The 16,849-nt window shown below is 41.7% G+C and overlaps 1 protein-coding gene across 2 annotated transcripts in view; it reads left to right on the plus strand.

Annotated features, from left to right (window-relative positions):
* The window catches only part of znf148 (zinc finger protein 148), a 62,456-nt gene that overhangs the window by 13,021 nt on the left and 32,586 nt on the right, over window positions 1-16,849 (plus strand). For both annotated transcript variants that reach the window (XM_078228192.1, XM_078228191.1), the window contains 3 exons: window positions 8,210-8,280; window positions 9,529-9,648; window positions 16,126-16,477. In XM_078228192.1, coding sequence (XP_078084318.1) covers window positions 16,151-16,477 — 327 coding nt within the window. In that variant the 5' untranslated portion in view covers window positions 8,210-8,280; window positions 9,529-9,648; window positions 16,126-16,150. The remainder of the gene's footprint in view (window positions 1-8,209; window positions 8,281-9,528; window positions 9,649-16,125; window positions 16,478-16,849) is intronic.

The following is a 16,849-nucleotide window of genomic DNA, read 5'->3' on the forward strand; positions in this document are numbered from 1 at the left end:
TAGAAAACAAAATAGGCACCACATTACTAGCTCACTGAAAATGTAAGGTATTTATTTTAACTTTTAATTTATCTGGAATAATCAGCAGAAGGCGCAACCTTCCCTTCTCCCAACTTTTTCCCTAACCCTGAAAGAAAAGTAACATGGGCTTTCCTAATGGCTCATTGGGTGATTTGCAGTGTGACGAGGAATGACCATGGAGCAGGGACACGGCCAACTATCAGTATTCCCAACACTGACCAATGATTCCTCTCATTAGTTTTGTTGTGCAGCGCCTGTTCAGTGCATGTCACCTTAAATGGGACAAATTGTGAGCGACCTGTAGGATGTCTTCTGGGTTGTTGTGCATGTGCACCCCTTAGACGTTGGCTACCTGCTGTTATTCATTGCTCCTCAACTGGAAAGTGTGCATGTCACACGGGGACAAGTTTGCTGCATTGTCCCCAAAGAAATAGCCAGCTGATGCATGTGAGTTTATATAACTTGAAGAATAGACATCCATGTCTTGTATTGAGGAGGAGAGAGGCGTTTTGATGGTCTTCATTACCAGTTGCTATTGCCATAGGTTTATGTCAGCTTTTCGCTAGCTCGACACATTGGTTGTAAAATAAAGATGTCCTGATTTAAAAGCAATAGTGTTCACTGAAGCACAGCAATATACGCCCTATGAGTAATACTGATAACCTAAATGTAGAAGTAGATTGAACAGTGTTTTAAAGTGCCACCATGCCACAATTTATTGCCCGCGGTATGATTAAAGAGTAGTAGAATGTTCACTGTGTGTGAATGGATTACATTTGTTGGAGCATAGTGTCTGTAGTGTTCACATAACATTTGTATTTGAGTCTTCCTGACCTCTTGCTCTTTGTTGAAGTAATGATGTGCTTCCACCTTTGGATATCAATGTCAGTCTATAGTTCAAAGCTAGTTGCAAATTGTTTTAGCAACCGTGAGATCAGGAAGTAAATGGAAAACTTTCTACTGGTTCAGAAAGGATCGTTTGTCTGACTACAATTATTGAGACAAAGTAGAAAACTCTCATTGACCTAACTTAGCAATGTTAGCTAATGGCACTTGATGGTAATAGTGGGAATGTGACAGTGACCTCCTCCAATTTGAACACCAAAATAATGAACTTCTAATTAGCATCTGTCAAGAAAAGACAAGTTAATGATTGGCCTGATTTGCTGTGTATTGCCAGCATTTTCTGTTTTTAATTCAGGTTTCCTGCAGTTGCGTTTTTGTATTTACTTGGACTTTAATGCTTGGATTTTTAAACTGCTTTTAGACTGATTAAGTTTGTTACGAGGTAGCAAAAAAGAAAAACAGAAAATGTCGGAAATGCATCGCAGGTTGATCAACGTCTCTTAACAGAAAAGGCAAATTCTAATATTGTGGATGTGAATCCTTTCAACTGAAGCTGGGTGATAAACTGAGAGGGAGTGAGAAAGAATCAACAAAAATAACAACAATTGCAGAGAGAATGTTAATGTACTGTGTAAACTGTAAACAGCCAAAAGATCATTATCATTTTAAAAAGAAGATTATCAGTAAAACCATGTAGACATATGGACAAGACGGAAGAATGGCCAAATAATGGGGAGTAAAAGACCATGAGAGCTCCATTTGCAACAAAAACATAAGAAGAAAAAAGAACCATGGATTCAATAGATATTAGATGCAAGCCAAACAGTGGACCCACCAATCCCGGGGAGGAAAAAGACTGGATTAATTCTCATTCACTGCTGTACCCTGACAAAGGGTCTCTGACTCAGTGTCAGTCCACAGTCGTCTTCTCAATGCTCAATAGTTTTGACCCTAAACCTAGAATTGTCCTCTGGGCGTGAGGGGAAAATCATTTGCATTAATGTAATGTCTTTATGGGGTATGATGATGGCAAAGTGTCGTGACTGCTCCACTACAGGCTATTCTGTGTCATTAATAGCCCACAAGGAGCAATTAAGTGAATAAATGGTTAATCTGGTTTTGAATGGTAACTTATTGAGCAGGAAATGTCAGCCTCGGGTAAGAGTACATATTGGTATTTATCATTTATGACCAATGGATATTTCACATGAACCTGAAACTCTGGATAGTAAAGCGTTCCTTCAGTACTTCACTGGAACACCAGCTTAGCACATGTCATTGGGGTTGAGACTGTAGCTATAATGAAAGGGTAAGCACTACCCACTGAGCCAAGATAATGTTTAAGTGGTACTGTGGATTGCACAGTTACTAATGCTAGACTTGTATCCCACATTTTTAACTCGGTTGCTTTTGGGGCCAAGGAAGAATTTCTTAGAGATTGTAACAAAATATTGGATTTATTTCTTCAGTTTTATAGAAGTGGGTTCAATTGACCAAGTGTTTTTTTTGTCTAGATGTTTGTCGTCCCACATTGGTGGTTCAAACCTCAGTTTATTTAGAAGGACTCTAAACCATTTATCATCTCTTGAGCTACTAACTGTGCTGTTCAGCAGCTTTGCTAACCAATAGGTTCAGATATAATCAAAAGTGCTTCGCTGCTGTGACAATATATTTTCATTTGCAAATTCAGCCCTGTTAAAACATAAATCCTGCAAGCAATCTCCAGATATAATTGCAGCCTTGCAGTCCAAGAATTAATTTTTTTCAATGTTCTATAAACTTAACTAAATTGTAGGGTGAGTGGTTTAGCTATTTAGCTTGACAGCTGTGAGTGCAGAGTGAACAGTCGTGGTACTTTTTATTGGTGAATGGCATTCAGATGAAAGAGTTAATGATTGTCAAACTTTGCAACTTTCACAAATGCACAAGTGACGATTAGAAAATGCAGCCGTGATGTGGTATGATTACATCCAGAGGCATGATGGTTTCAAAAAGTAAAAACTATCTTTATTCCAGTTTAAAATATCCAATGCTTTTGTCATAATGCTGGATTGCGAGTGGGAAAATAGGATTGTCTTGGGTTTCAAATTTAACAAATTTCCTAGTGGTTAGCTGTCAAAACATTTTCTTTGAAAATCTTTCCCTCCTCCATGTAATGTTGCATATCCAGAATAATCTTATTACTTGTATGATGCACTATTTAATGAACTTTCATCTAGTATGGTTTTAATGAACTATAAACAGTGCTGGTTAGGTGCATTGGCCATGCTAAATTCTCCCTCGGTGCAGCTGAACAGGCGCTGGAGTGTGGCGACTAGGGGATTTTCACAGTAACTTCATTGCAGTGTTAATGTAAGCCTACTTGTGGCACTAATAAATAAAATAAACAAAGATGAGGCATTCCTTCTGTTTGATGGATTTCTGATTATTCAAATATGGAATTCTGACCTCTACCTCTCCATAGTTTTTGTTTGGTGTGTTGGACCTCGATCCCGTGCTTTCAGCTGACTCCTGAAGTCCAGGCTGTGCGGTGCACAAACCGTCAGCTCCAGAGTGGGGAACCCCATTGCAGCTTTCACCGGAACCAGAAAACCATCTGCCATCAGTCAGCCGTGAACCAGCCCAGACCCAGCTGCTGCCACTCACCCAACAGGGAGGATATGCTCTGCTGCAGGCTGCTTGGTGCAGCCACACAGTTTGGCAGGTGTTGGGAGAGGGGGTTGGGGGAGGTGGAGCAGCAGAGTCCAAGTCTTCGTTGGCTGTAGTGAACCACAGCTGGTTTTCAGTCACACTGACCTGTGGGATCCCAGGGCAGTTTGTTGTTCCTGGAAGGCTGCAAAGTCACGTTTAGTTGTTGGTATGGACTTCATTCTATACTATATGTGCAAACTGCATTAAATGCTGAGGTCGCAGAGGGAGGCGAGGGCCTAGTGGTGTTATCGCTAGACTATTCATCCAGAAACTCAGCTAATGTTCTGAGGACCCGTGTTTGAATCCTGCCATGGCAGATGGTGGAATTTGAATTCAATAAAAAATATCTGGAATTAAGAAGCTGCTGATGACCATGAAACCATTGTCGATTGTCAGAAAAACCCACCTGGTTCATTAATGTCCTTTAGGGAAGGAAATCTACCATCCTTACCTGGTCTGGCCTACATGTGACTCCAGAGCCACAGCAATGTGGTTGACTCTTAATTGCCCTCCAAGGGCAACGAGGGATGGGTAAGAAAATGCTGGCCAGTTAGCAACGCCCATGTCCCATGAATGAATAAATTTTTTTTTACAAACTTTGATTATATACAACTGCATTCATTGGTCTCTGTTTTGATGGCAATAAAAGGTAAACAAAGGGAAAACTAATATTGCTCACTCACTTGAAGTCTAATAATTCTGTTCATTTGAAGTGGCCTAGAAATGTTTGCATCTCACTGTAGACCTTAAGTGCTATAATTACACGGTTCCGCGTCACAAAAATATTTTGGACCACTTTGTCTTTGGTAACTCTCACCCCTGTTATAAAGAAAGAAAATATTTTTTGTTAACTAACCAGAAGTATATATATTGAAAAAGCAATCCTGTTTAGAGAACACTATGAACAGGCTCTTGGACTGGCTCCAGGGTTCGGTTGGATCATAAATGACTGCACCTCTACTTTTCCTGCATTTTGTTCCATATCAAGATATCTTTACCCATCTCAGCCTTGAAGGTTTCAATTAGCCAAGCCTCCCCAGCCTTTGGAGAAGAGAATTCCAAATATCTGTCACCTTTTTGTGTGGGGAAAAAAGTGTTCTTGATTTTCCCCCACCAGAGGAAATAATACTTCCTATAAAATCCCCGTAGCATTTTAACCTGCTTGATCAGATCAACCCATAATCTTAAGGTAATACAAACCAAGTTTGTTTGTTCCTGGAATATGCGGCGTTGCTGGCTAAGCCAGCATTTATTACCAATTGCTTTTTGCCCTTAAAACTGCCTTTTCAACCTGCCAAGGTCCTTAGGGTGAACGGTGGGAAGCTTTTCCCAGGTCATAGGTTCAAGGTGAGGGGGGGGGAGGTTTAACACGGATATCAGAAGGACGTATTTTACACAGAGGGTGGTGGGGGCCTGGAATGCGCTGCCGGGCAAGGTGGTGGAGGCGGACACACTGGGAACATTTAAGACTTATCTAGATAGCCACATGAACGGAGTGGGAATGGAGGGATACAAAAGAATGGTCTAGTTTGGACTAGGGAGCAGTGCGGGCTTGGAGGGCCGAAGGGCCTGTTCCTGTGCTGTATTGTTCTTTGTTCTTATGGTGCGGCATATTCTCAGTGGTGTTAAGAAGGGAGTTCTAGGATTTTGACCGGTAACGATGAAGGAACTGCGATGTATTTGGTGTGTTAGTTGGAGAGGAACTTTCAGCTGGTTTAGTCTGCTGCCCATGTCCTGCTGGGCAATAGAGGTTGTATGTTTGGAAGGTGCTGTTGAAGACTTGGCAAGTCACTGCAGTGTATCATGTAGATTTGTGCACACTGTAGCAACGTGAATGGAGTAAATGCTTATTGGGTGGATGGAATACCAATCATTTGGGCTTAATTTTCCTGGATGCTGTCACATGTGATTGGAGTTGGGGGATTGGGGTGGGCTTGGGAAATGTGGATGGGGAAGTGAGATCAGAGGACTAATTTGCAGGATTATGGGGAAAAAGCTGGGGTATGTGGGACTAAGCTGCATCTTTCAGAGAGATGGCACTAGGTTTGATGGCTGACTGTGTTGTAAGCTCCATGATTCCTCCAGACAAGTGGTGAGAATGCCATCACACTCCTGATGTGCCTTTTTCTTGGTGAAAAGACCTTGGGCAGCTAGGAGGTTAGTTACTTGCTGTAACATGTCCAACATGTAGTCCCAGTATTTATGCATTTGGTTCAGATAGGTTTTCTGGTCAATGGTAATCCCCCGGATGTTGACTTTGAGGGAATTCAGTAATGATATTGCCATTGAACATCAAGAGGAGGTGGTTGCATGTTCTTATTGGAGATGCAGCAACCACTTGTATAGCACCTTTAAAACAATTAAAATCAGGAGTGCTCCCAAAACCAGAATTGGAAAAGGACAAATTTCTGTTATTTGTGCAGCTTTCAGGATTTTGTTGATAGACCACAGCCCTGAAATGTTAACTGTGTTTCTCTGTACACAGATGTTGCCAGACCCCCCCACAATATGACTCTTGGCCAGCTGTTATCCCTGTTCTTGCCATTATTGAGCCTGTTTTACAGTATAAAGGCCATTCCTCCCTCCCAAGCAGAGTTAGTTTTGACCTGCTAAATTTGGCTTTGCAGCCCATCATCATCAGACCGGCAGGTTAGGTTTTGGAAAAGGCAGCAACATCCCAGTGGGAAAAGATTATGTTTGATTTCATAGGAAATTTGCTGATTCAACATTGGAAGAATATCCTTGCCCCTGCATTGAACAGGCAATTGTATTTGGGCTCAATGTAGGCTACAACCGTGACTCCCTTTTCCCTATGAATTGGAAACCAGACTATTCCGAACTAAGTGTTTACAATGCCCCTTCACATACAAAGTACGTTAAAACACACTGGGTGAAGTTATCAATCCAGCCAAGTATATACCCTCTTCAATACTGAGACAGTTCACAGCCCACATTCCCTAGTGGCACGGCGGCACAGTGGTTAGCACTGCTGCCTCACAGTGCCAGGGACCTAGGTTTGATTCCCGGCTTGGATCATTGTCTGTGTGGAGTTTGCTCATTCTCCCTGTGTCTGCGTGGGTTTCCTCCGGATGCTCCGGTTTCTTCCCACACTCCAAAGACGTGCTGGTTCGGTGCGTTGGCCATGCCAAATTCTCCCACAGTGTACCCGAACAGGCGCCGGAGTGCGGCAACTAGGGGATTTTCGCAGTAACTTCATTGCAGTGTGAATGGAAGCCTACTTGTGATTAATAAACTTTACTTTTTAGTCCCTCACTGTTCCACTTCCCACACCTAAATCTGCTTCCCTCCCTTTTTAAGAACTACAAATACACTTAAGTTTCCACATTTCTGATTGATCCTGTTTTGAAATGATTATTTTCAAAGACAGGAAAATAACCGGTCAGCTGTTATTAATATGCTTCAGTTCTGGAATGTGTGCTTCCAATTGCTTATTGAATTACTGTCAACGAAGCTGTGCTGATTGGCGTGTTCAGTGGTGACAACTTTACATTTGAAATAATATTTTTAAACTTTTTTGCATTTCATGGCATGACTGTTCCCAACAGTGCAGCAACTTCCTTCATATCTGACCTCCCTTCAGTTTCCTTTTCTCAAACTTCTAACTCCCTCTAACCCAACTACACTCATTTCCCCTACCTCGCTCATCCCCATTTACTTCCCACAAACCCCCTTTAAACCTACGTTTTCACTGACCTGTTCCCCAGTCCAGTTATTGTGTTACCTCTTGCCCAGTTTAAATCTGAAACACTGTGGCACAGTGGTTAGCACTGTTGCCTGCTTCACAGCGCCAGGGACCTGGGTTTGATTCCCAGCTTGGGTCACTGTCTGTGCGGAATCTACACATTTTCCCTGTTTCTGCTCAACTTTCCTCCCACGGTCCAAAAGATGTGCTGGTTAGGTGCATTGGCCATGCTAAATTCTGCATTGGTGTACCTGAACAGGCACCGGAGTGTGGTGACTGGGGGATTTTCACAGTAACTTCATTGCAGTATTAATGTAAGCCTACTTGTGACACTAATAAATAGACTTAAACTCAACTCCCTGTGTGTACCACGCTAGAGGATTGATGAGTAGAAAGTAAAATTTATCAAAGCTTTTCGTTAACAGCAAATAACTAAAAATAATCAAGTCCCTAAGCTATCAATAATTTGAAGTTGCTTTGCAATTAAATAATTTAATTATCTAATAATTTGAATTAAGCAGTATGAATAACATAGGAATATTACTTCAAATGATCAATTTGGATCTATAAGATGCGCAAGTAGTGGGGAATGAATGAAGATGACTAGACAGTAAACTAACTTGCACAACTGTTATGTGAGGAAGAACATTCTTAACAGCTGAAACAAGGACAGGAAGTGCTGGAAATACTCAGCAGGTCAGGCAGCATCTCTGGAGAGAGAAATAGATTAACGTTTCTCTTTCTGTGCACAGGTGCTGTCTTAACTGCGGCGTATTTTCTGGCCTTATTTCAGAACTCCAGCATTTGTATTATTTTGCTTTTCCATTCTTAACAACTTGCTGACCCGCCATAGGGTGCAAAGAAAATTATCTGAATGTTTCAAATGTCACTTTGGAACAAAATGGAACGGCACGACTTACTAACTTCTGATTGCTGTTACCCCAACAGGGAGCACTGTCTTGATGTACTGACCCTAGTTCTGAGTGACAATGGAGGAAAGTTTGCAATGCATCAGAATGGTAAGCAAGATCCCGTTTCATTAAATTAAAAAGCAAAATAGAAATATTTTATATGAATTGGAAAATTGCAAGGGTACATTTCAGATATCTTGTATGCCATTTGTGAATTACAGACTATTTTATGGCAGAGATGTGATGTTTTCAAACGCTAAACTTCATAATCCGTAATAGTTACCTTTTCCTGTAGATAAACTTTCTCTAGTTCTCCTCCCCCGAAATGTCAACTCCTGTTGTTTCACCAGTTTATGGCATCCTTGGGTACTTTGGCCAACTGGCTGTTCCTTATATGTGAGACTGGATGGCGAATGTCAACAGGCTGTTTTGTCATAAAGCATATAAATGCTTTAAAAAAAAAAACATTTTCCAGGCTTAATATTAGGAAACCATCTTTACTGTAGTAATGGAGTTGAGTAGATGTGAAGGTGGGGATGGCCTGGAGGAGAGGGCTGCCCGAGGGGGGAAGAAGGAGATACAAGAACAGGCTGGTTATAGGAAGAAAAGTGAACAGGGGGAAGTTTGGAGCTAACATCGAGAAATGAGCGGAGACAGGGTCAAGTGTCTAGAGATCAGGGATATACAAAAGGAGAGCAGGGAACGATTTGGAGGTTGGCTGGGAAGAAGCATCATGGATGGGAAGGGATTGGAGTTATAGCAATGCAGGATAGATGGGGTGAGAAAAAGGTGAGCTTTCAATTCAGCACAGCACTGTATTGGAGCTAAACACAATGTGAGGTGACAGGTTCAAGCAGTGTAGCGCTGCCTGACCTGAGCATTGCCAGCATTTACTGTTTGTATTCCAAGCAGTCTGCACCGACCTTCCTGTAGGTTCTCAGACAGCTGGGTTCTGAGGTTTGATTGGGGCTTGACAGTAAGTTACTGTTAGATAACACTACAGATCCATTATCAGTAAATTGTTAACTCACGCCCACTTTTAACCCAATTGTAATGAGTATTATTGTGCTCTTATAGTAATCCTGATTACTTTATCTGTTTTGTCTGATGGTTGCTGATGCAAGATGATCAAAATGAAAAAAAATCTTCTAGTTACCAGCACTGATATCTTGCGTTTAAAATGTTTGTCTTTAGTAAATTGTGTATTCAAGATATTAACTATATATTTTACACTCATTTCCAATTAAGAGCAAGTTTGGTCTAATTTCTTGATCGCTGCCAGTTTGTTTCTGTGATAATACCTTTGTGAAAGTTTTGTGATTTTTTCAAGAAAACATTTTTCTCCTCTCGCTGCAGTGCACTTCATTGATCTAAGACAGTGCATGCACTTGGACTGTAGCTTGCAAAACCGATGATGCTTTAGGAACCCACCGTGCTGTAACACATCTCAGAATGTGTTAAGTTTGTTCGCAAGAGGTGAGAAAACATTGTATTCGGCTGTGGTAGCTTTGTGATACTTGGAAAACTGCTTGTTTTCTTATTGGATAACTATGTATTTGATTCCACCTGGTTGGCAAGCTAAAGATGGTACGGGCTCTTTCTAAAGGAACTCTAGACTCTGCAGCTATAGCTGAGATACGTAACCCAGACTTCCAAAGAACATGAGTTGCTGCATCTGGATCTCTAATATGTATCAGTTCAAAATGTTTGCAAGACGACCAGTGGAATTCATCCAGATGATATTACACTCGAGAACTGAAATTTGTCCTTTCTTTATTAGGTCAGATGCAAAGTTAACCATTAGATTTGTTGGTGCATGAGTTGAATATGCGGGAATTCACTAGGTTTCCTACTCTTTCTACGTTCCCACTGAGGCCAAGATCAAGACTTTGAAACATTCTTCCATATTACACTTACTTGCAGTTGCATGCTGTTATCTCATCCATGATATAATAACACTTTGTTGAATATACATTATTGAGCAGAATATTCATTAAAATCATATACTTTGTACTTGTTAACTGTTCAAAAATGGAAATAGAGTTTGCTTGGGTGCATACTGTGGAATCTCAAATCATGTAAAATTTAATGTTGCCATTAAGTTGCACACTATATATATGTAGATAAGCTGCTAATGCTGACAAACCTTGGTGTTCTGATATAAGATTTGTCCACCAATGAGGCAGCAATACAAAGGCCATCCCTCTTTGCATGCATTCAGCCTCAAGAAATTCATATAAAAATCATATAACATTAGTGAATAAGAAATATGAACTTGTGTAGAGCAGATACATGAATGTCCTGGATGAATAAATGGGATTTGAATTTAAATGGCCTACCTTAGGTAGGTAATTAGCCATAGTCCACAACGGACCATTGGCATGTCCATTAGAGAAAGACAATTGATTCTATATTGAGGGGCACCACTCCGCAAGCATGAGATAAGGTGGAGAGACAAGCCTCCAAACCTCCATAAACCATCACAGCCAGTATGGGTTACAATATTTTTGATTTGAAGCTGCTGCTTAGGTTTATGTAGCCGTGTTCATATAACACCTAGGGCTGCTCTATAGAGGGAAAAAAGTGGACACTGAACAGAAAATAAGAATATACTTTGGGGAAGTTACCAAAAAACCTTGTTAAGATGGTAAATTTTGAGGAGGGGCTTGAAGATGAAAGATGTAGGAAGGTGAAGGGACTTGAAATATTGCTGGGGTCCAAGGCACAGTGGCTCAAGGCTCTTTTAAAAAAAAAAAAAATCTTTTACTTGGTAAAATTGGTAACAGTGGTGCTTGAGGAGACCCTACGAACAGAGCATTGAGCTCACTGACTTGCTCGGGCATTCGGTGCCTATTTTGTTTTGAAGTTTTATTTATTGGTGTCACAAGTAGGCTTACATTAACTCTGCAATGAAGTTACTGTGAAAATCCCTGAGTCACCAGACTCCAGCATCTGTTTGGGTACACGGAGGGAGAATTTAGCATGGCCAATGCACCTAACCAGCACATCTTTCAGACTGTGGGAGGAAACCAGAGCACCCGGAGGAAACCCACACAGACACGGGGAGAATGTGCAAACTCCACACAGTGACCCAAGCCGGGAATTGAACCCAGGTCCCTGGCACTGTGAGGTAACTGTGCTAACCACTGTGCCGGCCAGTAGTCTCATTCTAATGGTGGAGTGGAGGTGGGAGTACATTAAGCTATTATCAGAGGCTAGTACAGGCTAGTACATATGACTGATGGTGTTTGCAAAGACAGGTTGGAGTGAGGCCATGGATGAGGAAGCAGATTTTAAAGTTGTTCTGTTGAGTGTAGAAAGGAAATGAAAGTTGGCAAGCACTGTTGGATATATGGGACTTTGCTCAGGGTAGGACAGGATCTGCAGAGTTCCAGAATAATTTTAATTAATGTAGAACAGAAATGGAGTGTGTGTGATGAAACCGCTAGAGAAATTCTGCCTTTAAAGACAACAATAGAAAATATATTTTTATTTATTAAAGTGTGGTCAATAGGTGGAAAAAGATTACTTTGCACAGACAGTGAAACAAGAAATCTTACTGGATTCCAAGAAGGAACTAGAAAAGTTCTTGTTAAGCAATTGGGTTGTTAGAGATGCAACAAGAGAATGTTGTGCATGACCGGAGGATCGGCTCTAAGCTGAACTATTTAAGGTGGCGAAAGATAAAAACTTTAGGGTTGAGAGAGAGAGACCAGGTGATCAATGGCTGGGAAAGAACATAAATTGTACGCCTGGTTAGCACAGTTGCCTCACAGTGCCAGGGACCTGGGTTCAATTCCCGGCTTGGGTCACTGTGTGGAGTTTGCACATTCTCCCCGTGTCTGTGTGGGTTTCCTCCGGGTGCTCTGGTTTCCTCCCACAGTCTGAAAGATGTGCTGGTTAGGTGCATTGGCCATGCTAAATTCTCCCTCCGTGTACCCAAACAGATGCTGGAGTCTGGTGAGTAATATGTACACGTATGTTTGTAGATTATACATCTGCCAACATCATGGAATTATAGGCCATATGAACAGGAGCATGGAGTACAGAAATAAAGAGGCAATCCTAAACCTATACAGATCATTGGTTAGATTGCAATTTGAACATTATGACCACTTTGGGCATTTTTCTTTAAAATAAATATTAAGGACATGGTGGGGATAGAGAAGTGATTCACTGAAGTGATAACATTGTTAAAATCTACTGTTCTGAGGAGAAATGAATTAAACTCTGGATCTTTTCATTAGAAGTTACATTAAATTTTTAGGACCTTGGTCGGATCACGAGATCACATTTAAGAGCATGTACACAGTTCTGGTCTTCAAACTCTGAAAAGGACAAAGTACAAAAAATATTTACAAGGATAGTATTAGAACTGAGAGATAAAAGCTATTGGAAAGATTGAACAGCTAGAGCTTTTTTTTTGAGAAAATAGATGATTTACAGGCGAACTGATCGAGTTCTTTAGAATTGTGAATGGGGTTGGATAGAGTTCACGTAGAAATAATGTTTCCATTTGTGAGAGAATCCAAAAGTATATCAATGGGAATGGATGGAGAATCTTGCGCAAACCATTTCCACTTTTTAAACCCCCCCAAACCACCCAGGATGTTGATAGTGGGGTTTTCAGTGATGGTAATGTCATTGAAAGTCAAGATATGATGATTAGATCTTCTCTTGTTGGAGAAGGTCATTGCTTGACATTCGTGTAGTGCAAATGTTACAAGAGGGCACTAGATGATTATTCGAATAGAAACAATATACAGGGGTATGGGGAAAAGGCAGGGGAATGGCACAAAGTCATAATGCTCAGTTGGAGAGCTGGTATAGATACAATAGGCCGAGTGGCCTTCTTCCACACCATAACATTTCTATGATTCTGTGTGGGGTATAAATATCAACACAGACCAATTAGGCCAAAAAAACTGTTTCCGTGCTGTGTGTTCTATGCAATTTTATGTAATATAGCAGATTTAAGTCTGACTAAGTGGTTCTGACTATTCTGGTGGGTAAAGCGCAATAAAGTCTATGTGCAATGACTTATGCATTATGGGAGATAATGCTGCAGCTGTATAGGACCCTGGTCAGACCCCACCTGGAGTATTGTGCCCAGTTCTGGTCACCTCATTACAGAAAGGATGTGGAAGCCATAGAAAGGGTGCAGAGGAGATTTACAAGGATAATGCCTGGATTAGGTGGCATGCTTTATGAGGATGGGTTGAGAGAGCTAGGTCTTTTCTCCTTGGAGAGGCGAAGGATGAGGGGTGATCTGATAGAGGTGTATAAGATGTTGAGGGGTATTGATAGAGTGGATTCTCAGAGGCTTTTACCCAGGGCTGAAATGGTTGCCACAAGAGGTCACAGGTTTAGGGTGCTGGGAGTAGGTACCGAGGAGATCTTAGGGGTAAGTTTTTCACTCAGAGGGTGGTGGGTGCGTGGAATCGGCTGCCGGTAGTGGTGGTAGAGGCGGATTCGATAGGGTCTTTTAAGAGACTTTTGGATAAGTTCATGGAAGTTAGTAAGATAGGAGGTTATAGGTAAGCCTAGTAGGTAGGGACATGTTCGGCGCAACTTGTGGGCCGAAGGGCCTGTTTGTGCTGTAGCTTTTCTATGTTCTGCTATGTTCTATGCCTGTATAATCAGTCTGTCTGGGTATTTGAAGGTATCAGGCAGCGTCTGAGTAGGATGGATTTGGTATTGCTGATATTGAACTGACAAGTTCTGACTTATCCAAAACTTGATAGGTTACAGTGATGGACTGTTGATATTTTTTTGTTTGAAGATCAGTATATAGACATGAATTAGCACTTTAGCGAGAGAGCGTATTGGAGAGGGAGATGATGATGCTGGCAATGGAAGGAGATTAAGTAACTTTATTGGGACAGATGGGAATGAAATGAGTATTTGGAGCTGGACTATGAAGCAAGCACACTGGAGGACAGAATAGTTGTGGCTGGTTAGATTTTCTCTTGTTGGAGATGGTCATTGCCTGGCATTTGTGTGGCGCAAATGTTATTTATTAGCTCAAACCTGAATGTTGTCCAGGTGTTGCTGCATATGGATACGAACTGCTTCAGTACCTGAGGAGCCGCGAATGGTGCTGAGCATAGTGCAAAGAGAATATCCCCACTTCTGACTTTATGTTGGCGGGAAAGCCATTGATGAAGTAGCTGAAGATGGTGGGCCTAGGACTGAGGAACCCCTATAGCGATGTCCTGGGATTGAGATAATTGAACTCCAACAACTGCAACCATCTTCCTTTGTGCTAGGTATGACTCCCAACCAGGGAAGAGCTTTCCCCCTGATTCTCATTCATTCCAGTTATGCTAGGGCTCCTCGATGCCACACTAGGTTAACTGCTGCCTTGATGTCTAGGACAGTCATTTTAATCTTACCTCTGGAGTTCAGCTCTTTTATTAAAGGCTGTAAGGAGGTCAGGAGCTGAGTGGCCCCAGCTGAACCCAAACTGAGCACCAGTGAACAGGTTATTGTTCGAGTAAGTGCCACTTGGTGGCATTGTTGACGGCCCCTTTCAACACTTTGCTGATGATGAAGAGTAGAATGATGGTGTGTCAATTAGCCAGTTGGATCTGTCTGCTCTTGCAGATTGTGGTTGTTTTTCTGCCACATCGCCTCATGGGTTCCCCGTTTTAAGTTACTAGCTCTGTCAAAATCTTTTCCATTTAGGTGGTAGTGTCACACAATATGATTGGGGGTATCATCAGTTCGAAGACGGGACTTTGTTTCTCTAAGAACTGTGCAGTGGCCACTCCTACCAATACTATCATGGGCAGATGCGTTTGTTACAGTAGCTTGGTGAGGATGACATCAAGTAATTTTTGCCCTCTTGGTTCTCCCACCAAACCCAGACTACTAGCTATCTCCTTTAGGGTGCACAGCCTGGTCAATAGTGGTGCTACCAAGTCACTTCTTATGATGGTTGTTGAAGTTCTCCCCAGAGTACGTTCTGTACTCTTTGTCTCTTTCAGTGCTTCCTCCAAAGCGGTTTTCAACATTGAGTGGGTACTGATTCATCAGCTGGGGAAGGGAGGGGATCGGTAGAAGGACTCCTTTCCCTTGTTTGACCTGATACCATGAGACTTCACAGGGTCTGGAGTCAATGGCGAGGACTCCCAGGGCAATTCCTATCTTACTGTATACTATACTGCCACTTCTGGTGGGTCTCTACTGCCAGTAGGTCAAGACATACCCAGGGTTGGCGATGGTGATGCCTGGGACCTTGTCTTTAGCTATGATTCGGTTAGCATCCAATGTCTGTCTAGTTGTTGTTGTGACTAGTCGGTGGGACGGCTTCTCAATTTTGGCACAGGCCATGGTCACTTCCAGTGCCTAGGTGTGTACAGAGGGTTTGTCCAGTTTCATTTGTTATCATATTTTCTGAAGAAGTTTGATACAATAGGACCATTACTGAGACCAGCTTTTAATTCTAGATTTGTTCATTGAATTTAAATTCCACCAGCAGGCATGGTGGCCTTGTGTCCCGAGAGCATTAGCCTGGGCCTCAGGATTACTAGTTCAGTGATGTTATATTGTGCCACTTTCTCCCCCATGTCTGATAGTGTGCTGTGTTCACATATGGATCCAGTAAGAAGTCTCATCAGATGAAAGAGCAGCGCTTCGAAAGCTCGTGATTCTAAATAAACCTGTTGGACTTTAACCTGGTGTTGAGAGACTTCTTACTGTGCCCACCTTAGTCCAACGCCGGCATCGCCACCTCATCCCAAATGGATCCACTTCCTTATCCATGAATGCAAAAAGTAACAAGTTGTTAACGCACACTGCTCTTAACAGTTGTTATTGTTGGTTTTGGAAATAATAAATGCAGTGGAATGAAGTATACTGCCCTGTTGCAAGTATCGAGCTTATCTTTATTTGCTATAACATGTATTTGTCACGGTACTTTGTATCTACAATAATATATTGTTTTTTCAGATTTAAAAAAAAATCCTATTGAAGAATGAATATTGAAGACAAACTTGATCGGATTTTTCTTAAATGCGGCAGTATCAATGAAATGCAGTCTTCCAGTTCGCTAGTGGTAGTGGGTGGGGTTGCCGACCAACCCTCTGTACATATAGGAGCGCAGGAAACTGTGTTAGAAGAGAGGGAGATCTCTCATGAAGAAATCCTCCAACAAGAAGCTGGTTTGCAGGGAAGTGCCCTCCCGCAGGAGGAGCTGATTTCACATGATGAGCTAATGATCCATGAGGAAACGGTCAAAAATGATGATGATGAAAATGATGGGCATGAAAGGCTTCCTCAAGAGTTAACATATGAGCTAAATGTAAGTGGTATCATTTTACTCAAGTGATCTTTTTCATTTAATTTAAGGAGCAAAACTGAATAGGTAGTTCGGCAACTTTGCATTCTTAATGGAAAGCAAGGATTTTATCAATGGTTTTTAAAATATTGCTATGCCTTATATGGACATTAATATGGAAAAAAAATGGACATGACTACCTGGCCTACCAATTCCATCCTAGTCACAAGAAAACCAGGCACCAGAAGTCTCAATGTTCTCTTCCGTTAATAGTCATGTAATCTCCTCCCCAACCATTATCTTGCAACTGAGTCTTTGGCTAAATTTGTGAACCCAACTCTCCACTCACCTGATGAAGGAGCAGGGCTCCGAAAGCTCGTGATACCAAATAAACCT

This window comes from Mustelus asterias, chromosome 14, assembly GCF_964213995.1.
Source record: "Mustelus asterias chromosome 14, sMusAst1.hap1.1, whole genome shotgun sequence".
Lineage (NCBI taxonomy): Eukaryota > Metazoa > Chordata > Chondrichthyes > Carcharhiniformes > Triakidae > Mustelus > Mustelus asterias.